Source organism: Oncorhynchus nerka, linkage group LG9a (genome assembly GCF_034236695.1).
Source record: "Oncorhynchus nerka isolate Pitt River linkage group LG9a, Oner_Uvic_2.0, whole genome shotgun sequence".
NCBI classification, from domain to species: Eukaryota; Metazoa; Chordata; class Actinopteri; order Salmoniformes; family Salmonidae; genus Oncorhynchus; species Oncorhynchus nerka.
Window position 1 is genome coordinate 53,713,633 of NC_088404.1, and position 25,293 is coordinate 53,738,925.

General features: G+C 43.8%; 2 protein-coding genes across 3 annotated transcripts; both read left to right on the forward strand.

The window, feature by feature from the left end:
- The first annotated feature begins 93 nt into the window (after window positions 1-93).
- isg20 (interferon stimulated exonuclease gene) lies at window positions 94-4,841 on the forward strand. 2 transcript variants are annotated; one of them, XM_029668634.2, is made up of 4 exons: window positions 94-1,229; window positions 1,573-2,330; window positions 2,605-2,805; window positions 3,981-4,841. In XM_029668634.2, the coding sequence occupies exons 2-4, from the start codon at window positions 1,596-1,598 to the stop codon at window positions 4,179-4,181; spliced, it is 1,137 nt and encodes a 378-aa protein (XP_029524494.1). In that variant the 5' UTR covers window positions 94-1,229; window positions 1,573-1,595; the 3' UTR covers window positions 4,182-4,841. The 2 variants fall into 2 exon arrangements, with proteins under 2 accessions (XP_029524494.1, XP_029524493.1); XM_029668633.2 differs by having other exon boundaries at window positions 1,584-2,330.
- Window positions 4,842-19,063: 14,222 nt separating this feature from the next.
- rlbp1b (retinaldehyde binding protein 1b) lies at window positions 19,064-25,082 on the forward strand. Its single transcript, XM_029668637.2, has 8 exons — window positions 19,064-19,127; window positions 19,965-20,008; window positions 20,690-20,818; window positions 21,171-21,375; window positions 21,769-21,947; window positions 22,756-22,914; window positions 23,166-23,276; window positions 24,412-25,082. Exons 2-8 carry the CDS (start codon window positions 19,997-19,999, stop codon window positions 24,538-24,540), a joined length of 924 nt encoding a protein of 307 aa, XP_029524497.1. The 5' UTR covers window positions 19,064-19,127; window positions 19,965-19,996; the 3' UTR covers window positions 24,541-25,082.
- The last annotated feature ends 211 nt before the right edge of the window (window positions 25,083-25,293 follow it).

Genomic DNA, 25,293 nt, shown 5'->3' on the forward strand with positions numbered 1-25,293 from the left:
TTGAATTTATGGAGAAATGTATCTGTTTTCAGTCGGGTGTATAGAACATTATTAAGCTGTGTATGACCCTAGTAGTAGAATAGAAAGAATATATAATTCCCTGAGGAATTCTATGGTAATTAGGATCTAAAACATATTCTTCAAAACCACAGAGGACCATTCTATAGAATGTTGCACTTTTAATGGGAGTGTTTTTATAGCTTACTCCTTGACCTAAAAGCATGCTCCATGGAGATACTCTATTGAAAGGGTGTTTTAGTCCAGGAATAGGCTTATTCTGTTTCCAGGAAACCGGCCTTGATTATGAGAGTGCACACTGGTGTCTTTGGAACTGGCCTATCTTTTGTAACAAAGTAGAGTGTAATGGTTTATTTTCCTCTTGTGAAAACAGTTTGCTTTGCAGATGTTGCTGTGTAATGTCATTGATCTTTGAGCAGAGGTGTGAAATTTTTCTGTGACCACTGATTCATAGATTAAGCACCTGAATGGTTAGGAGCAGGGGTAATTGAGTACTATATGAGAAGGTATTGTCACATTTCCTAGGTGGCAAAGGTCTGCCTACAGACCGCTATATCGAACTGCTAATACAGTTTGGGGTGGCAGGTAGCCTAGAGGTTAGAGCGTTGGGCCAGTAACCAAATGGTTGCTAAATTTATTCCCCGAGCTGACAAGGTAAAAATCTGTCGTTCTGTACCTGAACAAGGCAGTTAACCCACTTGCGCAAACTAGCCTGTCATTGTAAATAAGAATTTGTTCTTAAATTACTTGCCTGGAAAATAAAAATACAGGACTTGTAAAGGCCCAGTGCACTACTATTGTGAAACAATATTTTTGCCCTAAAAATATGTTTTATTAATTTATTTTATTTTGGGGGGGTGCTGCAGTACCCCTACTTCCTGCTGCTATGTCTCTGAGTTCCAATCTGTGTGAATCAGACTTGAACGCTGGAATTAACTGATTTTCCTCTCCAGTAGAGGGCAGCATCTTTTGGGCTTTTTCAGCACATTTTGTTAACCTGGAAGTTATTCTGTGAAATGACTCGCATCAGGCCACGAGTTGGTATTTTTCTCTGATTGGTAGGATTGGTTTAACTATATGGTCCAATCAAAGTTGAAAACGAAGGTCAAAGGCGGGGCTTACTTGCGTACGAGCCAATCAGTGCCAAGTCAGTAAACCTTGCCTGGGCTTGTTCAGTCGAGTGTTCGGGACGGGTGGACGTGTCAGCAGAGGTACTGTATGCTATCCATGCTTTGGGTAATTTATGTATTAAGTCGTTAGCATAATGTTTTGGTTAGTCAATGTCATACAGCTAAGCAATTACCTTATTATGTTATTTTTTCGACATTTTGATTTGTTCATTTGATTTTGCCACGTTGGTAACACGCGGTCCGGAGCACGGACAGATGTGACATTTAGACACTATCTTTGGCATCATTTCCACTCTTTTTTTTAGTCATGAATTTGTTAGTTTTCTCAATTGAGGTAGCTAGTTCTAGCTATTGTGCCATAACTTAAACTTGTAGTCTAATTTTGTCTTTTCGTTCGTTTTTTGCCAATGAAATAAATAAAAAGGTGTGTTGCAGATGTGATACTACATGGAAAGAGCGATGTCTGAAGCATGCACTTCAACTGGAAGTAAAACCAATCGCAAATCTTGGGGACTTATCAACAACTACAGATATTTGTCCCGGAAAGCCATGTTCCTCAGTGCAGTGGAGAACGCCAGAGCACGGAAGAAGCATCAAAAGAAGAATAACATCTCCAATAAGAGAAAAAGGATAGAGGAAAACAATAAAACGCCGGACACTATCCAAAGAGTAAAAAATATAAAATTACCTGCGAGACACACGTGTCTAGAAGTTGATAGCACTCTAAAAACCACAGACTCATGGACTCGTGTTGCTAAATTTGAACTGCCATTGCCCCCCACAGTAGAGGGTTTACCGATAGCTGCTTCTGGGGACAACCGTGTAGCCAACCAGCAGACTTCAGAAGGCAAAAATCTGGTTGGGGCCGCTCTGAGTGAACTATGGGAGGTGGACAGTGGATTCTCGTCTGAGGCCAGCCCTCCTGCTAGTGGACGCACTTCTCCCTGCCTCACCATGTGCCCGACCACGGTGGTGGCAATGGACTGCGAGATGGTTGGTACAGGGCTGGCTGGGCGCACTAGTGAATTGGCACGCTGCAGCTTGGTAGATTACCATGGCAATGTCCTCTACGATAAGTACATCCGTCCGTGCCAGGCTGTGACCGACTACAGGACCCGTTGGAGTGGCATCCAGAGGCACCATTTACAGAACGCTCTGCCCTTCCCCAAGGCTAGGACAGAGGTAAGAAGAGAACTAACCCCTAATCATCACAAGATTGTCTGGTTCTATTTGACCTTTTTAATAGTATTATTTCCTTTGTGACTTCTGGACCAAAGATTACAGTAGTCTATATGCTAAAAATCCCAACTGGACCTAGCCAGGGTCTCAAAGGAAAGTAGATGTGCAATTTGAAGCCGTTTATCATTAGTTTAATACTTTGATTATTCCTATTTGTGTTCTATGTGTGTTCCTGTTGATAATGGCCACCAATACTATGTCTGCTTTTCTGGTCCAGATACTTGGAATACTGGATGGGAAAGTGGTGATCGGCCATGCTCTGTACAACGACTTCCGGGCCTTGGATTTTAACCACCCGGGTCACATGATCAGGGACACAAGTGGTATGCGTCTGCTCAGGCGACTGGCTGGCTTCCCCACAAAGCGCTGCGTCTCACTCAAGATCCTGGCCAACAGCCTCCTAAACAGGAAAATACAGGTGAGCGTTCCTCTCGGTGTGTTTGGTGACCAAGCGTCTGAGGTTAGGGATCTGAAAAGATTGATGGATATCTTAACCTCTCTAGGGTATGTGGGTCCCACCTGGCCAACATCCAGTGAGATTGCAGAGCGCCAAATTCAAATACAGAAATACTCATTATACAAATTCAGAAAAGATACAACTATTAAACATAGGTTTAAAGATGAACTTCTCGTGAATCCAACCACGGTGTCAAATTTAAAAAATGCTTTATGGCAAAAGCATACCTTACAATTATTTGAGAACATAGCCCAGCAGACAAATCATTACAAACAGTAACTAGCCAAGTAGAAGAGTTAAACAAGTCAGAAATAGAGATCAAATTGATCTCTTACCTTTTGATCTTCATGTTTGCACTCAGAAGACATTAATTTATTCAATAAATGTTCCCTTTGTTCGATAAAGTCTCTTTGTATCTGAAAACCTCAGTTTTGTTCGTGTTTTATTCAGTAATCCACAGGCTCAAACGCAGTCACAACAGGCAGACGACAAATCCAAATTGTATCCGTAAAGTTCATAGAAACATGTCAAACGATGTTTATATTCCATCCTCAGGTTGTTTTTAGCCTAAATGCTAAATGATCTATAATATTTCAACCGGACAATAACGTCGTCAATATTAAAAGGTATACAAGAAAGGCACTCTCTCTGTGACACGGCAGGGTCCACACATTCAGACTGCTCTTACTCCCTCATTGTTCAGAATACAAGCCCGAAACAATTTCTAAAGACTTGACTTCTAGTGGAAGGCATAGGAACTGCAATTTGAGTCCTAAGTCAATGGATATTGTAATGGCATTGAATAGAAAACTACACACACAAAAATTCCTACTTCCGGAATGGATTTTTCTCAGGTTTTCGCCTGCCAAATCAGTTCTGTTATACTCTGACATTATTTTAACAGTTTTGGAAACTTTAGTGTTTTCTATCCAAACCGACTAATTATATGAATATCCTATCTTCTGGGCCCGAGTAGAAGGCAGTTTAATTTGGGCATGATTTTCATCCAAAATTCCAAAAGCTGCCCTCTACCCTAGAGAAGTTTAATAGTCTTGACTGTGTTGGGTTGGTCATTGGCGTTTAACGTTTGTCATTTTGAGTCTGATGTCACGTGGTCTTTGTCTTGTCCCTGACAGGTTGGAAGGAGGGGCCACAGTTCAGTGGAGGATGCTCTGGCTTCCTTGGACCTGTATAAACTAGTGGAGGGGGAGTGGGAACAGGACATGCGAGAGAGAATGACGGACCGAGGCACAGGCATTCTCCCAGACCCCGCTACCTTAAACCACTACATGCAGGACCAGTACTGGCCAGAGGACTTGACTGATGATGGCCATTGAGAGAAGCCTGTATAGTAGGGTTGATGGGGTAGATGTAGGCCAAGGGGTTTTAAGTCAAATGATCCAAGTTTGGCAAGCATGGCAGTATGGTTTAGTCAATATCAAGCTGCTCTTCTGACTGGCTATTAACTGAAGTTTGTGGAAAAAGAGGTGATATTAAATGAATCTGATTAGCTGATGTTGCACACATTCATGGTGGGAGCCACAGTTTCCACAGGGGATAAGGTCATGGCAACACATCCAGTCGCTCAATGTCAAGAATGGCAATCTTGGAACAAATGCAATGACACGGGATTTATTTGAATGCATTGCATCCATATGTCTTTTGTGTATGTTGAGCATGTTTGACTTAACATGTAGATAAAGTGGTAATCGGATACGAAACACATGCTTAACTTACTACTTGGATAATTACAACAATGCCTGGAAGTCTATGGGTATCTGCTAGCAGCCCTTGTTATAACACCAGTTAAAAGGTAGTTTTGCAAACCAATGTTCACTTCCTTCATACTGGACACACACAATTTTATTATCCATGGGTTCATCGAACTCTGGAAGTACTGCCAACTTGATGTTTTATGCTGCTGTTCTATGAAGACCCTGCTGTGCCTGTGCCCTAATTGGATATCAATATATTGGAATAAAAATAATTTACGAAAATGTTTACTGTCTTAACTAGAGGTCGGCCGATTATTTTACATTTTTAATACTGATTATTGGAGGACCAAAAAAAGCAGATACCGATTAATCAGCCGATTTTATTTATTTGCAATGACAATTACAACAATACTGAATGAACAATGAACACTTATTTTAATACATCAAATAATGAAATATGCTCAATTTGGTTTAAATAATGCAAAAACAAAGTGTTGGAGAAGAAAGTAAAAGTGCAATATGTGCCATGTAAGAAAGCTAACGTTTAAGTTCCTTGCTCAGAACATGAGAACATATGAAAGCTGGTGGTTCCTTTTAACGAGTCTTCAATATTCCCAGGTAAGTTTTAGGTTGTAGTTATTAGGACTATTTCTCTATACCATTTGTATTTAATATACCTTTGACTATTGAATGTTCTTATAGGCACTTTAGTATTGCCAGTGTGACAGTATAGCTCCCGTCCCTCTCCTCGCCCAAGGAACACATCGACGACAGCCAACCTCGAAGCATCGTTACCCATCGCTCCACAAAAACCGCAGAGCTAGGGGAACAACTACTTCAAGGTCTCAGAGCGAGTGACGTCACCGATTGAAACGCGATTAGCTAGCCATTTCACATCGGTTACACCAGCCTAATCTCGGGAGTTGATAGGCTTGAAGAGCTGATGGCAAACGCACGAAAATGCTGTTTGAATGAATGTGTACGAGCCTGCTGCGGCCTACCACCGCTCAGTCAGACTGCTCTATCAAATATCAAATCATAGACTTCATTATAACATGACACAGAAAAACGAGCCTTAGGTCATTAATATGGTCAAATTCGGAAACTATCATTTCGAAAACATTTATTCTTTCAGTGAAATACGTAACCGTTCCGTATTTTATCTAACGGGTGGCATCCCTAAGTCTACATTTGCTGTTACATTGTACAACCTTCAATGTTATGTCATAATTCTGGCAAATTAATTTAGATCTTTGTTAGGAATAAATGGTCTTCACACAGTTTGCAACGAGCCAGGCGGCCCAAACTGCTTGCAAGAGAAGTGACACAATTTCCCTAGTTAAAATAAATTAATGTTAGCAGGCAATATTAACTAAATATGCAGGTTGAAAAATATATACTTGTGTATTGATTTTAAAGAAAGGCATTGATGGTTATGTACATTCGTGCAACGACAGTGCTTTTTTTCGCAAATGCGCTTGTTAAATCATCACCCGTTTGGCGAAGTAGGCTGTGATTCGATGAGAAATTAACAGGCACCGCATCGATTATATGCAACGCAGGACACGCTAGATAAACTAGTAATATCATAAACCATGTGTTGTTAACTAGTGCTTACGTTAAGATTGATTGTTTTTTTTAAAGATAAGTTTAATGCTAGCTATCAATTAACCTTGGCTTCTTGCTGCACTCGCTTAACAGGTAGTCAGCCTGCCACACAGTCTCCTTGTGGAGTGCAATGTAAAACGGGGTTAGAGCGTTGGACTAATAACCGGAAGGTTGCGAGATCGAATCCCCGACCTGATAAGGTAAAAATCTGTCGTTCTGCCCCTGAACAAGGCCACTGTTCCTAGTCCATCACTGAAAATAAGAATGTGTTCTTAGCTGACTTGCCTAGGTGTAAAAAAAAAAAAAAAATGGTCCACAATCAGTGTCCAAAAATGCCGATTGTTATGAAAACTTGAAATTGGCCCTAATTAATCGGTCGACCTCCAGTCTTAACTGGACTTCAAAATAGATGTGCCAAAGCATTGCACGAACATGGAATTTCACTTTTTTCTCTCTAAATGTTTCAGATCAAACGCTGTGTTAATATGATCTGAATCCATCTTTTTTTTGTTGCCTTGAATATGAGCAACTTGTTCGTTTTCTCCACTAGGTGGGAGTGCAATCTTGGAACAAACTCAGTTTAGCTTTCGATCTCGTTTCAGAGTCGTCTTTGATGTCAAATGTACAGCAAGTCCTCTAGTCTTCCATATAATCAGCTTTTCTCTGGTACCTCTACAGTGGGGCAAAAAAGTATTTAGTCAGCCACCAATTGTGCAAGTTCTCCCACTTAAAACGATGAGAGGCCTGTAATTTTCATCATAGGTACACTTCAACTATGACAGACAAAATGGAGAGAAAAAAAATCCAGAATATCACATTGTACGATTTTTTATGAATTTATTTGCAAATTATGGTGGAAAATAAGTATTTGGTCACCTACAAACAAGCAAGATTTCTGGCTCTCACAGACCTGTAACGTCTTCTTTAAGAGTCTCCTCTGTCCTCCACTTGTTACCTGTATTAATGGCACCTGTTTGAACTTGTTATCAGTATAAAAGACACCTGTCCACAACATCAAACAGTCACACTCCAAACTCCACTATGGCCAAGACCAAAGAGCTGTCAAAGGACACCAGAAACAAAATTGTAGACCTGCACCAGAATGGGAAGACTGAATCTGCAATAGGTAAGCAGCTTGGTTTGAAGAAATCAACTGTGGGAGCAATTATTAGGAAATACAAGACATACAAGACGACTGATAATCACCCTCAATCTGGGGCTCCACGCAAGATCTCACCCCGTGGGGTCAAAATGATCACAAGAACGGTGAGCAAAAATCCCAGAACCACACGGGGGGACCAAGTGAATGACCTGCAGAGAGCTGGGACCAAAGTAACAAAGCCTACCATCAGTAACACACTATGCCGCCAGGGACTCAAATCCTGCAGTGCAAGACGTGTCCCCCTGCTTAAGCCAGTACATGTCCAGGCCCGTCTGAAGTTTGCTAGAGAGCATTTGGATGATCCAGAAGAAGATTGGGAGAATGTCATATGGTCAAATGAAACCAAAATATAACTTTTTGGTAAAAACTCAACTCGTCGTGTTTGGAGGACAAAGAATGCTGAGTTGCATCCAAAGAACACCATACCTACTGTGAAGCATGGGGGTGGAAACATCATGCTTTGGGGCTGTTTTTCCTGCAAAGGGACCAGGAATGAATGAATGTGGCCATGTATCGTGAGATTTTGAGTGAAAACCTCCTTCCATCAGCAAGGGCATTGAAGATGAAACGTGGCTGGGTCTTTCAGCATGACAATGATCCCAAACACACCGCCCGGGCAACGAAGGAGTGGCTTCGTAAGAAGCATTTCAAGGTCTTGGAGTGGCCTAGCCAGTGTCCAGATCTCAACCCCATAGAAAATCTTTGGAGGGAGTTGAAAGTCTGTGTTGCCCAGCAACAGCCCCAAAACATCACTGCTCTAGAGGAGATCTGCATGGAGGAATGGGCCAAAATACCAGCAACAGTGTGTGAAAACCTTGTGAAGACTTACAGAAAACGTTTGATCTCTGTCATTGCCAATAAAGGGTATATAACAAAGTATTGAGATAAACTTTTGTTATTGACCAAATACTTATTTTCCACCATAATTTGCTAATAAATTCAATAAAAATCCTACAATGTGATTTTCTGGATTTTGTCTTCTCATTTTGTCTGTCATAGTTGAAGTGTACCTATGATGAAAATTACGGGCCTCTCTCAACTTTTTAAGTGGGAGAACTTGCACAATTGGTGGCTGACTAAATACTTTTTTGCCCCACTGTATACATAATTTATACTGCAAGATACTTTGGGTCATGTAGTGTATCGGCTCGTCAAACATCTCATTTCAAAATCATGGGCATTAATTTGCTGCTATAACAGCCTCAACTCTTCTGGGAAAGCATTCCAGTAGATGTCGGAACATGGCTGCGGAGACTTGCTTCCATTCAGCCGCCAGAGCATTAGTGAGGCCGGGCACTGATGTTGGCCGATTAGGCCTGGCTCGCAAGTCGGCGTTCCAATTAATCCCAAATGTGTTAAATGAGTGATTCTACGGAAGTGGTGGATTCTGAAGAGCCAACAATTCAAATATTTGTTTTTAACCCAAAACTTAGTCAGATAATAGTTAACCCTTAACCATTATAAATCAACGTGCCACCTTAATTTTAAGATGAATAAATTACATAAAGTGCAAGTGCTACCTTTTTGTCACTGGTGTTAACTATATTTTGGGTGACAAATTTAATTGTATTAGTCACATGCGCCGAATACAACAGGTGTTCGCCTTACGGTTAAATGCTTACACATGAGCCCCTAACCAACAATGCAGTTAAAAAAATATGGATAAGAAATTAAAGTAACAAGTAATTAAAGAGCAGCAGTAAAATAACAACAGCGAGACTATATACAGGGGGTTAACGGTACACAGTCAATGTGCAGGGGCACCTGTTAGTTGAGGTAATAAACAAATCAAAAAAAGAAACGTCCTCTCACTGTCAACTGCGTTTATTTTCAGCAAACTTAACGTGTAAATATTTGTATGAACATAAGATTCAACAACTGAGACATAAACTGAACAAGTTCCACAGACATGTGACTAACAGAAATGGAATAATGTGTCCCTGAACAAAAGGGGGTCAAAATCAAAAGTAACAGTCAGTATGAAAAAGGGACGTTTTTTTGCTGAGTTTATGTACATGTAGGTAGAGTTATTAAAGTGACTATGTATAGATGATAACAACAGAGAGTAGCAGCGTTGTGGGGGGGGGGGGGGGGGCAATGCAAATAGTCTGGGTAGCCATTTGATTAGGTGTTCAGGAGTCTCATGGCTTGGGGGTAGAAGCTGTTTAGAAGCCTCATGGACCTAGACTTGGCGCTCCGGTACCGCTTGTCGTGCGGTAGCAGAGAGAACAGTCTATCACTAGGGTGGCTGGAGTCTTTGACAATTTTTAGAGCCTTCCTCTGACACCACTTGGTATTGAGGTCCTGGATGGCAGGAAGCTTGGCCCCAGTAATGTACTGGCCCGTTTGCACTACCCTCTGTTGTGCCTTGCGGTCGGAGGCCGAGCAGTTGCCATACAAGGCAGTGATGCAACCAGTCAGGATGCTCTCAATGGTGCAGCTTTAGAACCTTTTTAGGATCTGAGGACCCATGCCAAATCTTTTCAGTCTCCTGAGGGGGAATAGGTTTTGGCATGCCCTCTTCACGACTGTCTTGGTGTGCTTGGACCATGTTAGTCTGTTGGTGATGTGGACACCAAGGAACTTGAAGCTCTCAACCTGCACCACTGCAGCCCCGTCGATGAGAATGGGGGCATGCTCAGTCCTCTTTTTCCTGAAGTCCACAATCATCTCCTTTGTCTTGATCATGTTGAGGGAGAGGCCTACCACTGTTGTGTCATCTGCAAACTTAATGATGGCGTTGGTGTTGTGCCTGGCCGTGCAGTCATGAGTGAACAGGGAGTACAAGAGGGGACTGAGCACGCATCGACGGGGGGCCCCTGTGTTGAGGATCAGGATGGCGGATGTGTTTTACCTACCCTGGGGGCAGCCCGTCAGGAAGTCCAGGATCCAGTTGCAGAGGGAGGTGTTTAGTCCTAGGGTCCTTACCTTAGAGATGAGCTTTAGGGCACTATGGTGTTAAACGCTGAGCTGTAGTCAATGATTAGCATTCTCACATAGGTGTTCCTTTTGTCCAGGTGAGAAAGGGCAGTGTGGAGTGCAATAGAGATTGCATCATCTGTGGATCTGTTGGGGCGGTACGCAAATTGGTGTTGATGTGAGCTATGACCAGCCTTTCAAAGCACTTCATGGATACAGACGTGAGTACTACGGGTTGGCAGTCATTTAGACAGGTTATTTTAGTGTTCTTGGGCACAGGCACTATGGTGGTCTGCTTGAAACATGTTGGTATTACAGACTCGGACAGGGAGAGGTTGAAAATGTCAGTGAAGACACTTGCCAGTTGGTCAGCGCATGCTCGCAGTACACATCCTGGTAATCCGTCTTGCCCTGCGGCCTTGTGAATGTTGACCTGTTCAAAGGTCTTACTCACATCGGCTGCAGAGAGCGTGATCACAGTCTTCCGGAACAGCTGGTGCTCTCAAGCATGTTTCAGTGTTATTTGCCTCGAAATGAGCATAGATGTAGTTTAGCTCGTCTGGTAGGCTCTTGTCACTGGACAGCTCTCGGCTGTTCTTCCCTTTGTAGTCTGTAATGGTTTGCAAGCCCTGCCACATCCGACGAGCATCAGAGCCGGTGTAGTACGATTCGATCTTATTGACGCTTTGCCTGTTTGGTGGTTCGTCGGAGGGCATAGCGGGATTTCTTAGAAGCTTCCGGATTAGAGTCCCGCTCCTTGAAAGTGGCAACTCTAGCCTTTAGCTCAGTGCGGATATTGCCTGTAATCCATGGCTTCTGGTTGGGGTATGTACGTACGGTCACTGTGGCGACGACATCATCGATGCACTTATTGATGAAGCCAATGACTGATGTGGTCTGCTCTTCAATGTGTGACGGAATGTGAAACCAATGACATAACTTACGATTATTTCATCCAATTTTGATCAATTTAGTCATAGTTTTTATTAAAAATCATTTTATACCATGTGTTGATTTCATATGAACATTAAAAGGAAGGTTATTAGTCAAAGATTAAGACCAAAAGATGAAGCCTATTGACTAAAATGTCTTTCCTAACACAACATTGTCATACAAACATATAACATGTCTATTAGAGCTATAGAACAATTGAAAACACAACAATGAATGTAAACGAAGACTACGTTTTCCCAAGCGCACTGAGAAACATTTTGTATGCAGTAAAACATGTTCATGGAATAGGCCTATTTCCTCTCTATTTTCCTGTACTAATTATTTCCCATTCTAACTTTTACTTGAGAATTGTTTGTCTTTGACATGTTATTGTGTCACATCCATCTGCTATCATCGCCGAGCCATTCTCCATTTCTTTCTAGCCACTGATGGCTTCTTCTCTGGCAATCAGTTCACATCTGCCACTTTCACACATTCCTCCAAGTACTTCCAGATACCGTGGTCAATCTGAGCTGATCTTTTGGCAGCGACTTTGGCATCAGACAGACACACACCCTGGTCATCCCCATACCAGTTGATATCATCTCTTGGGCTTGGCCAGAAGAACTTGTTGACTCCGTTCCTGTGGATGCACTTAACTTATGACGTTTTGTTCTTCGACCTCCAGTATGGTTGTTCATCATAGTTCACAATGCACTAAATCAAATCAAATCTTATTGGTCACATACACGTGGTTATCAGATGTTAATGCGAGGGTAGCGAAATGCTTGTGCTTCTAGTTCCGACAGTGCAGTAATATCTAACAAGCAATCCAACAATTCCCCAACAACTACCTAATACATAAATCTAAAGGGGTGAATGAGAATATGTATATATAAGTATATGGATGAGGGATGGCCGAGCGGCATAGGCAAGGTGCAATAGATGACATAAAATACAGTATATACATGTGATATGAGTAATGTAAGATATGTAAACATTATTAAAGTGGCATTGTTTAAAGTGACTAGTGATCCATTTATTAAAGTGGCCAGTGATTGGGTCTCAATGTAGGCAGCAGTCTACATTGAGACCCAGAGTTTGTGATTGCTGTTTTTCAGTCTCTCGGTCCCAGCTTTGATGCATCTGTACTAACCTCGCCTTCTGGATGGTAGCGGTGTGAACAGGCAGTGGCTCGAGTGGTTGTTGTCCTTGATGATCTTTTTTACCTTCCTGTGACACCTGGTGTTGTAGGTGTCATGGAGGGCAGGTAGTTTGCCCCCGGTAATGCGTTGTGCAAACCGCACCACCCTCTGGAGAGCCTTGTGGTTGAGTGCGGTGCAGTTGCCGTTACAGGCTGTGATACAGCCCGACAGGATGCTCTTGATTGTGCATCTGTAAAAGTTTGTCAGGGTTTTGGGTGACAAGACAAATTTCTTCAGCCTCCTGAGGTTGAAGAGGCGCTGTGGCGCCTTCTTCACCACACTGTCTGTGTGGGTGGACCATTTCAGTTTGTCTGTGATGTGTACGCCGATGAACTTAAAACTTACTACCCTCTCCACTACTGTCCCGTCGATGTGGGAAGGGGGGGTGCTCCCTCTGCTGTTTCCTGAAGTCCACAATCATCTCCTTTGTTTTATTGACGTTGGGTAAGAGGTTTTTTTCCTGACACCACACTCCGAGTGCCCTCCCCTCCTCCCTGTAGGCTGTCTCATCATTGTTGGTCATCATTCCCACTGCTGTTGTGTCGTCTGCAAACTTGATGATTGAGTTGGAGGCTTACATGGCCATGCAGTCGTGGGTAAAGAGGGAGTACAGGAGGGGGCTGAGCACGCACCCTTGTGGGGCCCCAGTGTTGTAGGTCAGCGAAGTTGTTTCCTACCTTCACCACCTGGGGGCGGCCCGTCAGAAAGTCCAGGACACAATTGCACAGGGCGGGGTTGGGACCCACGGCCTCCAGCTTGATGATGAGCTTGGAGGGTACTATGGGGTTCAATACTATGCTGTAGTCAATGAACAGCATTCTTACATAGGTATTCCTTTTGTCCAGATGGGATAGGGTAATGTGCAGTGTGATGGTGTCATCTGTGGACCTGTTGGAATACACCACCACTGTCCAGTGTGGTGAGCAGAGGCTGACCACACTGGACAATGACATCTGGACGAAGTGGAGCTGAGTTATCCGGGCCGATGACATCTGTTTGATATGGAGGTGAGAGACCATGGCCATTAGCCGGCACTGGTGGGAGAGGCATTTCTTGGAGTCCATAACATTTGAAATCCCACACGCTCTGTGCTTTACGATGCCAGGCGTGATACTCTGAACCTGGCGCATTCGCATTGGGTTCCTTTTATGGTTGCTAGAGGTACCCCATAAGTCTTCTGTGCCTTACTTTCCATTGCTTCATCACTGACATAATATAACTGTATTTGAGTGTCAGAGTCTGTTACCTCCTCATAGAAAGACATCGTATCCATTATGTCTTTCCCGTGGTGGATCAAGAGGTCAGCTTACCTCTTTAGTGAACCCCCCACTCCATCCGGAGCACCCTTTCCATGACTGGCCTCAAAAAAGTTCCACGTACTCCCCTGGAAACCCTTCTTGAAAGGTTCAGTGCCAACCATATAGAAGTTGCCCTCACTGAAAACAGGGCCATCACAGAGGAAGTGAAAGTGTTTATCATGTCCAGGATCGGGTCCAGGTGAGCCCATTTGGCTGCTTGGTCATGCCTTCTCCTGGGTGAGATGGTGCAGGAAGAGATGGGGGTGCTCCTCTGCCACAAAGAAGACACCAGTGTGGACCGTCACCTTCTTGTGTGAACCTTCGAAGTGAACTGACTGGACCTCTGAAGCATACCTGCATGTGAAGTTTTCACACAAAAAAATCTATATGGATCAAGCAGTCATTGGTCAGGTTCTCTCTCAAGGTCCGGTAGCTGTGGTACCTGCCATCTGATGTTGAACAGACGTCTCCTAAATTTAAAGAACCTATCCTGGAACTGAATCACCAGCTCTTCTTCGGTTATGGCTGTATTCTTTTTCACGGTGATTAAGCTACTTTTCTCTCGTTCTTCAGTTGCTCCATCTTCTCCAGACACCACTGGGGGAGCAACACCTCTTCGTTGGATTGCTGCCTAGCCGGTGGCGCAGTGGCATCTTCACCTTCTTGGCATTCGCCATAGGTGCATGCCTTTGAATTGTTCTAAAGAAAACGGTGCCATCTGCAATCTCCTCAAGGTTTGTTGGACTGTGAAAGACCAAGTATGTGCATTTCATCCGCCATAAACTGCACGTTCTCATGAGTCTTACACTGGCACGTTTCTCAGTCTCTCTCCTGCGGTGTCACCGCCCCAAAGGGTCTCGCTCTGCAGAAGAAGGGGTCAATACAGTCTCTCCTGCTCTCAACATTTCTCAGTTTTTTTCCTGTCTGAACCGACATTGCTTTCGCTACTGTCTTTTTCTTCTTTATGTGAGATCATTCACTCTCTAAATCCTTTAAATAAGTAAGTCATTTTTTTCAAGATCGGCTTCTCTGCGGTCCGGGTCAGCATCCCTGCACTGTCTGTAGAGTCTTATCTTTTCACCAGTACTTACTTTTTTTGTTTGCCAGATCTATCAAAAGGAAAGCCATATTATGTTACAAATTACACTATTGAAACATTGTGAAACCTTACGTTGATATAAAACGTTAGCAGTGTTATTGTCACTGGTGTTACTGGAATGTCACGGGTGTTACCAGCAGGAACAGTAACACAAGTGACATAACACCAGTGAATAATCTGCTGACAAGATGGCATATCTAAAATGGGGGCCACAGTAGCGCAAACCACACTTTTTAAATAGTAAATACCACTGAAAACCTGTTACTTGTTTAAACAAAATATATTTTTCTGAGCAATTGCATTAGTATAACAATATAGTTTTCCCATTTTTGGAGCATACAATATAGCAGAGTATTTATTTTACACTATTTTTGTTGCTAACCTTTATCAACGGTGCCAATACGTTTTGGTCATGACTGTATACTATATCAAAGGAGGCTCAGAGAAGCCTGCTCTGGCAGTTACAGGTGTGAGCATGTATATAGCTTTTTTATGCTCATGATGTTGCACACAAATATCGTCTTAAAAAAAAAAAAAGGAATTGTGTTTATTTTCCTCCTTTAGTTTGCCCCCACACATGCCCTCATACATTTCTGAAGTAGCCTACAGATATCCATGCATGTTATGCAATGCCACTACTTAACTTGAAGTGGATGGTCAATACTGAGTCTTTCGAAGCTATACAGAGGTTCTATGCAAGTCCACTTCAGTCTACTGTGGTTCTTAAATGTGGTAAAAACATACAAATAGGGTTTCCCAAGATGCGCAGCGGTCTAAGGCACTGCGTCACTACAGACCCGGGTTCAATCCCAATCTGTGTCACAACCGGCTGTGACCGAGAGTCCCATAGGGTGGCATGCAATTGGCCCAACATCATCCAGGTTAGGGTTTGTCCGGCAGGGTTTTACTTGGCTCATTGCGCTCTAGCGACTCCTTGAGACAGTGTTTCCTCCGACACATTGGTGCGGCTGACTTTCGGGTTAAGCGGGCTGGTGTTAAGAAGTGCAGTTTGGCTGGTCATGTTTTGGAGGACGCATGACTCGACCTTTGCCTCTCCAGAGACCGTTGAGAGTTGCAGCGATGAGACACGATCGAAATTGGGGAGAAAAACGTGGTAACACACACACACACACTTAAGGAAATGAACTGCCTATTCTAAAGAGCAGCTTGTCTGTGCATTTAGGAAGAGCCTGTTAAAACTAAACAGTGATCTACTTCCATATTTTACAGATTTAAAAAAAAGTTGCAAAGATAATTTTATAACTAAACCAAGAGACCACAGCCTGTCATTTCCAATGTGAACAAATTAGTCATAGTGGGCAGAACAGGTGGGAAGAGCCAAGCACGAGCTAGCGAGATCCTGTTGGTCAATTCTAGCCTTCTTCTGCATATTTCCGTTAGGGAACGCCTACCCTGTGACGTGTGCAATAACTCAATTCGCCTTTGCACTCCTAATAAAAAAAGATATTTTTAAAACTTTGGCAATGGTAAGTCTATTAAACTTAGTCCACTCTGTCCATAACAGATTCTAGTTTTGGAGATCAAATGGTTCACATTGATGAGAACATTTGCAGAATGTCAGCCAAACTCAATCTCCTCTCACTGCCAGCAACTGGGATTCCTCTCACCACCATATGCGGTAGTGAGTGGAAACGCCAAACGGAGGCTTCACATTTATACATCCGGTGAAATATCTGTCTCATTGTTCGATCTGTGGTTGCACTATGCAGAAATTTCTCTGCCATTTACTGGTTTCTAAAATTCTAATAAACTGAAATTAGGCAAACTAAGTGACAAACTAAGCTAGTATAGTGTAGAGAATCATTGTACCATCTAAACCACTGTGAAATATACTTTCCATAACCAAACATATTGGTTAACCAAACATAACCAAACATATTCAGCTGTTAGAAGCTGGTGTACAAAATCGAAAGTAAAAAAATGCTCAAATGAAACTTAACAGAAAGCATAGAAATATGGCACACAGACCAGGTCTACCGCTTCTTAGACTTGCAGATCTGTAACTCACATTTCTATGTGGTCAGGTCACCCAAGACGTTACATATTGCCACTTTAACGATTAGGGTTGGAAGAACAAACATAATTGTGTAACGTTGAAAACTTACAAGCAAAAAAGATAGACTTGCGAAGACCCTCTGGCTACGTCCTCAAAAAAGCCTTGGGGTGACACGGTTCCCTGGCAAACCAAGGCCGGGATTCAATGAAAGGTGCATTGTTGACAAGCGCATTGCACTTAACTTTGAAAAGTACATTTACGCTTCAGCCGACGTCCACAGTGTTTACCACAAATGCGATCCCCGCCTACGTTGGGGAACTCGGCAATTTCAGATTGCTATTTTTTTTTAAAGGCACATTGGCAGTAGTGCGGTGCTGAAACAAGTCGTTGAATGAATCCTGGCCTTAGGGAATGTACCTTTCAAATGGTTGCCATTACATCAGAGCTTCCTTTTGCAAAGCTTAACAGTTCATCCAAGTTCCTTCCTTCCACCTTTTTTTGTTTGGTCATGCTGATGATTGAGAGAGAACTGCACCTATGGCGTCACAGAACACGTCAAAGAGAAATCCTGCAGCTTTAGCCACTTAGATCAACACTTGCATTAGCAGAAACAAAAACGAGTCTTGTTCGGAAAGGCAGATCAGCTCTGAAAAAGAGCTGCTGTGAAAAGATCTGTGATTGGTAAAAAATATATATTCATATCAGAATTGGGCTGCCTGTTTAAAACGCAGCCTATATGGTCCCACTATCTGTGCTGCTGCTGGTTCACTCACTCTCACACACTCTCTCTCTAACACACACACACACTCTCTCTCTCTCTCTCTCTCTCTCAAGCTTTAACTTAGCCCTTGGGCTCAGGGCTGACTATGGGAACACAGAGCCTGGCATTGTGCTGCCATTCGGGACGCTTTAGTCACACGGACCCCCCCCATTGAGCGGATCAGACCTGGTTTAAGAGATTACTCCTGCTCCACCATTGCATCAGTGCAAAACGTGCATCAGTGACATTTTTTGGGGGGAAAAGGGGCTCACTGCAAAATATCCTTCATCTGCTTTATACTGTAACACCTATGGCCTCAACATGTAACTCTTGGTTACTTCCTACGTCACTCATTATTTAACCATCGCTGGTTATATTCCTCACCTACTTCCCACACTTACTCATTTCATTGTTCCTCAAATGTTTTCCCCGTGCCACGAACTAAAGACCACACCTAACACCTAGTACTTGCATATTTCTCTCCCTGCATAGCTGAATGCACTCAATTCACCTTACTCCTTAGTTCAAATCACTCTTTCACTTTTTCCAACCCTCATTCTATTCTGATTAAATGGGAGACTTTTGTACCTGTATGTACCTATGTACCTGTATGAACCTTACATTAAACTAGTGGGACCATATAGGCTGCATTAAACTTGTCCCCATTCTATAGGGTTAACATAGTTTGTAGCCACACGCACCACAGCGCTACTGTACTATGTCATATAGCACGGGCACAGCCTTTCAATCCTCTATAGTGCACAAGAACATATGTATTTCGAAAGCGAGCCCGAGAGAACCCCTGGATAATAGAACTCGTGGCTCATTTGGACTCTGCGTTTACGGATAAGAATAGACCTTACTGCACATTCTAATGCATGGGGGTGGGGTCCAGTAGTCATTGGGTGGTGGAGAAGAAGGTGTCATGATATATATATAAAAAATATAAAAAAGTTTTGACAATCTGGGCTAGCCCCATTGACATGTCCTCTCATTGCACTTCATTGCCAGGGGGGGGGGGGGGGGACGACGACCTGGTCCTATACAGCAAAGACAGAGCTCCCACTCATATGCATGGTCATACACGTGAAGGGTTAGAGTGCCTTCAAAACCGGGTCTGAACCTCCCCCTCTCCAGAGCTCTGTTCATGTTCCAGGCCACAGAGAGAGCACGAACCACTACTTTTCACTTGCTCCAAGAAACGTTGGAATGCAATCAACTCTTCCCTACTAAATGCCCCCCCCTTTTCACCCCCCACCCCCTTAAACCAACTCTAACCTATTAGTGTATCCCTTCCATTACATCTCACCTCACAGCAACCCCTACCGTCACCCACGTGACTCTAGCCCACCCTAACCCCACCTTCTCTTCTATTGGCTCAGCATCATTGCCCTCTTCTGTCCTTCCCTCCTTTCTTCTCTCCCCCTTCCACTTTACACTGATTATCAGAGAAATCTGATGGGCGTAATCCAGTGTGACGACACCAATCCTGATGCTACAAATGGTAGGGCCTGGCCGTCCTGCTCCACACAGACTCTCGACAGCGCCCAGCTTCCTCCCTCCCCAGGTAAGGCTCAATCTCCTCGATCCGGAAGCCTCCAATATGGGGAACCCACTGTGACCCATCTCCCTCACACCCAGGGGGTTGTGCATTCCAAATCCTGCTGGGGGTTTGGCAGTTCTGATGGACCCAGTGGAGTGTTGCTGGATTGGAGCCCAAATTAGGAAGTTTCTTTGCTCAGGAGGAAGGAGTGAAAAATGATTGGTATTTCATGACATATTTACTCCCCATGTTTTACAAGGCAGAGCATTGCCTTGTATGCTGGTTTGGTTGTTGAACGCTGGGGTGTTACATTTGCTAAACACGAGAGATTTGAATACTTTGTGGTTTATAGACCATATCTCAGATGTGGACAGGCGCGGAATGTTTCAGCTTCCTTCTTGCGCCTAGCAGAGGACTTGGGAACCCACTGCCTGTAGCTATCAATGGAGTCCAGTGCTTCCGCTCTCTAGCTGACCGACAGAAATTTGAGGGAAAGCTTTGATGGTCGCGCCGATGATCTGAATGCACTATGGGATCAGTTGCACAGTTTCTCCGGAATTGAGTGGCTGACCCACGCCTGACCCTGTCCATACAACTGTGCTATTGTGTCTGATATCGTGATTGAGTCTGGTGTTTTTACTTGAATCGTCCTGCTATATAAAATAACAACATGTCTGATTCTGTGTAATTCAGATAACGGACAAATAAGGCTCACAAATCTGAAGTGTTACAAATGCTGGCGGGGTTAAGATGGAGGGAGTTTAAACCTGGAGCACAATACGTGAATTGTTTATTTTGATGTTTTCCTGGAATCCAATCTATTCTCCAATTGTGAATAATTAAATCCCTCTTATTTTCCAGTAGGTACAAAGCTGCTCTAAACAACTAAAGAAATGGCTGTCGTCGTAAGTACCTCTAAGCTCCTCTCTTTGTATGCAACAGGCTTAGATGCCGCACTGTAATTATTCAGTGGTGTTTGTATCGCAGATCAATGGTCAAACTTAACAAGTCTGTGGAAAGACGAATGTAGAGACATTGATCCTGAGAGTCACGTTCTGAGAAATGTTGTTTTTCATACAGTGACGAGCAGAAAACAAGAGTGCATCATCATGTTCCTTCGGAGGATGTAATCCACAATAGATCCGCTTATTGTGTCACGGTGTTCTTCCGTCACTTCCCACAGTAGGGTTACTCAAACAGCAGAAATAGAATGGCACTCAATTTGGCCGCCAGACAGTCCACCCATCAGGGAACGTTGACTCAAACGTCATATAACGTCCTGTGCCATGGACAATGGCAGCTCCACATTTCTCAGGCACATTAGCGCTGGATGCTGTCAATTGCTAGCATTAACCCCTAAGCAGATCTCAGCCCAGGTTAACCAGGCGTTACTGTGCTCATGCGAGGGTGATTAACCAATGCTAATACTTAAGCCCATTGATAGAGGCCTCCTTTTGGATTGTATATTGGCATACGCCCTGGTTTTAAACCTCATTCGTAAGGTAGCTATTTGGTAGTCTTGCGAGCGAATGGTGCTTGTTGGCAAGTCATGCTTGTGAGATCATCCACCCCTCTCCCCCCCCCAGAGTGGAACGTTCCGTATGGTGTCGGAAGAAGAGCAGGCTCTCAGGGCCAAGCTGGAGCGCCTCACGGTCAAGGACCACGGTCCCGTGTTCGGTCCCTGCGCCCAGCTGCCCGACCACACCGTGCAGAAGGTCTGCGGTCACTCGCTCACAAACCTTACACTGTCAAGTCATTTCCCATCATAAGCCCTGCCACAAACTCAAGTGCAACCACAAATCATGTGTCGAGTTCAACTGGAGTCCAGACTACCTGTACAAACTCCCTCTGGTCTCAAAAACAAGAACACTTAATTGTATCTTAAATTTCCCCCAAAAGAGCTATTTCTTTGCAAAGGCTAATTTCAAGAACAAGCATGACGTCATACTGTGTCGATGCCACATATAGCACAATCTGAAAAAAAATATATATATACCTGCTCTTCAGTTCTGAGGTTGTAGAACTCATCTGAGGTTGACTGACTGATGCTTTGATGGATCCCTACAGGCCAAGGACGAGCTGAACGAGACCGACGAAAAGCGGGCGTTGGCAGTCAAGGAGCTGAGGGGAATCATCAAGGAGAAGGCAGAGGCTGAGGACGACCTCGCCAAAGGGGTGCTGGAAACCTTTGGCGAGAAGCCCGACGGCATGCTGGTCCGCTTCATCCGCGCCAGGAAATACGACGTGCCAAGAGCCTTCGACCTAATGAAGGGTGGGTCCCCACAAACTACCATACTGTATGTCAGTGAAGCTTAGTGAGCACATTTTCTGTCTATTTCTTTGAAGCTGATGTCATGGGTTATAAATGCTATATCTTAAAATGACAAGCAGCTATAGCCTGGTCCCAAATCTGTTGCTGTATAGCCAAGTACTGTTGGAGTTGGCAAGAGAGCACAAATACATTTGGGACCAGGCTAAGGAAGCCATGCTATTGTGCACATGATCATTCTGAACAGTGGCATTAGAACGAAATGTAGTTTGGTTAATGTTAAACCTAACCGGCGAACAGTGGGCAGAACCTAACCAAACAACGAAGTTCCTTTATGCTTAACTCCTAACTTGGCCAGACTATATCTGATCTTGATGATCCTGTGTCTGCGTTCAGGTTACGTGCGCTTCAGGAGGGATTACCCGGAGTTGTTCGAGAACCTGACCCCGGAGGCTGTCCGCAGCACCATCGAGGCCGGCTACCCAGGCATCCTGTCCAGCAGAGACAAGTACGGCCGCATCGTTCTGCTCTTCAACATCGAGAACTGGGATTACGAAGAGATCACCTTCGATGAGGTGACTACCGGGAACCTGGGTCCTCACAATGCACACATTTGAGATACATTGGGGGTGGCAGGGAGCCTAGTGGTTAGAGCGTTGGGCCAGTATCCGAAAGGTTGCTAGATCGAATCCCCGAGCTGACAAGGTAAAAATATGTCGTTCAGCCCACTGTTCGCCGGTAGGCCGTCATTGTAAATAAGAATTTGTTCTTAACTGACTTGCTTAGTTAAATAAAAAATATATAAACATTGGTGGTCCCCGCACGGCACTAAAAACAGGACCAACATTTTCATAGATATACAGTAATGGTTGTCAAATGAGAGTTATCGATCATTGAAATCATCCAATGATAATCATTTGAATTGGCTCATGAGATCTGTGGTCATCAAGGGCTTCTGTCACACTCAATATTGGAAGAGAACGTGCTCAAAATATGAAAAAATAAATACACTACAAATCTGTGTAGACAGGTAAAAAGGTTGCTTGGAACCAAAAATAAATCACGTAAAAATACAACAAAAGAGCCAACACTCACTTGATTACGATTTGCAATAATAGAGGCTTAGTTTTAATTCTCTTTCATAGCAATATTACCTAATAGTCCACACACTGGCCGTAAACGTATGGTCTATTGAGTCATGTTGCTATGAAAGAGAATTAAAAACAAAGCTCCTACTATTGCAAATCATAATCAAGGGAGTGCTGGCCCTTTTTTCCCATTCCTCTTGTCATGTTAACAGACGTGTCAACGGTGTGTGCTTCAAACGTGTGTGTGTGTGTGTCTGCGCACATGTGACTATGCGTGTATATGTGCACTCATCAGATCCTGCGTGCCTACTGTGTAATCCTGGAGAGCCTGCTTGAGAACGAGGAGACTCAGATCAACGGTTTCTGCATCATTGAGAACTTCAAGGGCTTCACCATGCAGCAGGCCTCTGGCATCAAACCCACGGAGCTCAAGAAGATGGTGGACATGTTGCAGGTCACTTTCACACACATTCCAAAGGAATAGTAAACAGCACATTACCTTATGATACAAAATAATGTATTTAAAAAAAAAATGTATTTTCGGGTTATCGTGTCGGCTCTAATCTAATGCGCTGAACTTTGTTGTTGCGCAACAATGATAGTTTCCCTTTCCGTTACTCGTACAACGAGGATGATTATTTATGGTCATAATGGTGGTGAGATCTGTAACGAATTGAACCTCTTGTGTGTGTGTGTGTGTATCAGGACTCCTTTCCTGCCCGTTTCAAGGCTGTCCACTTCATCCACCAACCCTGGTACTTCACCACCACCTACAACGTTGTCAAGCCCCTCATGAAGGGCAAGCTACTGGAGAGAGTGAGTGAAACAGGCCCTGTGAAAGAACATGAAAGAATGAATTTTAAAAAGATTGAGCCTTTTTATAGTGAGAGGTTGGTGGGAAAGTAAGTGGGGGAAAACTTGGGATTTTAAAAATGGGGAAAATATCTGAAGTAACATGATAAAAATCAACAAGTAAGGAAGGTGAATGGGTTCTTAAATCAACATGTAATATACTGGTAACAGTAAATACAATAATGAAAAACTCAGTGGCCAGTTTATTAGGTACACCACCCAGTTCACAAAAATTGTTAGCTCCTCCAGACTGAGTCACGTGGACATGGTTTGCTATATAAAGCAGTCATTCAGTTACCGTTCGATTGAATGTTGGGCAAAACGAGTGACCTACGCGACTTTGCGCATACGATAATCAGTGGCAGGTGCGCCGGTTCCAGTATCTCAGAAACGGGCGGCCTCGTGGGCGTTTAACGCAAGACAGTGTCTAGGGTTGACTGAGAATGGTGCGACAAACAGAACACATCCAGTCAGCGGCAGCCCCGTGGGCGAAAACAGATCGTTGATGAAAGGTCGAAGGAGAATGGCAAGAATTGTGCAAGCTAACAGGTGGACCACAAACAGGTAAAATAACAGCGCAGTACAACAGTGGTGCAGAACGGCGTCACGGAACGCACAACTCGTTGGTCCTCGTCACAGATGGGCTATTGCAGCAGAAGACCACACCGGGCTCCACTCCTATCAGCTAAAAACAAGTAGTAGTAGCTCCAGTGGGCATGCAATCAAACACTGGACAATGAAAGAGTGGGAAAAACATGGTCAGACTAATCCTGCTTCCTGTTGAGTCATGCTGATGGCAGAGTCCGGATTTGGCGTAGGCAGCATGAGTCCATGGACCCATCCTGCCTGGTGTCAAATGGTACAGGTTGGTGGCGGTGGTGTAATGGTGTGGGGAATGTTTTCCTGGCACAAGTTCGGTCCCTTGATACCAATTGTGTGTGTTGACCAACGTTTCCGTGCCACTAAGAATTCAAGTTGTTCTGGAGGCAAGGGGGGGGGGGTCTGACCCGGTACTAGATGGGAGTACCTAATAAGCTAGCCACTGAGTGTATATGGTGAGAATATTTTAGTTAATAGGTTTGTCTGTCTACCAAATCAGGTGTTTGTCCACGGAGACGAGCTGGACAACTACTACAAGGAGTTTGACGCGGACATCCTGCCCTCCGAGTTTGACGGCAAGAACTCCAAGTATGATGGCAAAGCCATAGCAGCCAAGCTGTTCGACTGAACACCCCCCCCACCCCCCTTCCCCATCCGCAACATCTCCATCTAGACACACACACACACCGCCAAAAAGACCTTTGTAGAAAAAATTGAAATAAAAACACAAGTGTGGCTTCAGAAAACTGTGTGAAAAAAGGGGTGTGGTATTGCACTGATTTTGTTTTCCAGCGGTTATTAAGTAGTAATACACCTTACAAAAGCACTCCCAACAGCACAGAGACTATACATCCTTGGCTCAGGCCTTATGTTGGGTTACTTAACAGCCCTAGCCATCGAGCTTTTCGCTGTGCTGTGGGGACGGGCTTTGTGTTAACCCCATCTCTGACCCAGACAGTTAGTACTAGTTAAACCTGGCAGGATCCAGTTTGCTCTATCCACCTCACGGTGATAGAAGGCCAGGAATCCAACAAGTCCCCGTCTCCATTTGTTTGTGCTTGGAGAAGAACGAGCGGTTTAATCCTCTGAATTGCTGCAGAGGCATGAGCACGTCACCACTGTGTGTACAATAAACTGTATATAAAGAAAGATGACAATCTGTTCACCTTGGCTTGTAGAATCTTTGGAAAACACAAAACATAGGACAGAAAGGAATACACAAATGCAGAGAAATCCACAACAAAATAGTGTATTTCAAGGATACAAGTTCAAAGCCCCCCCCCCCCCCCATAAATATATTGCGTTTTGTACACCTTTATCTATCGGAACCAAAACACACACGATTACTTTATACATCACGCCAAGTTGTGATTCTACATTA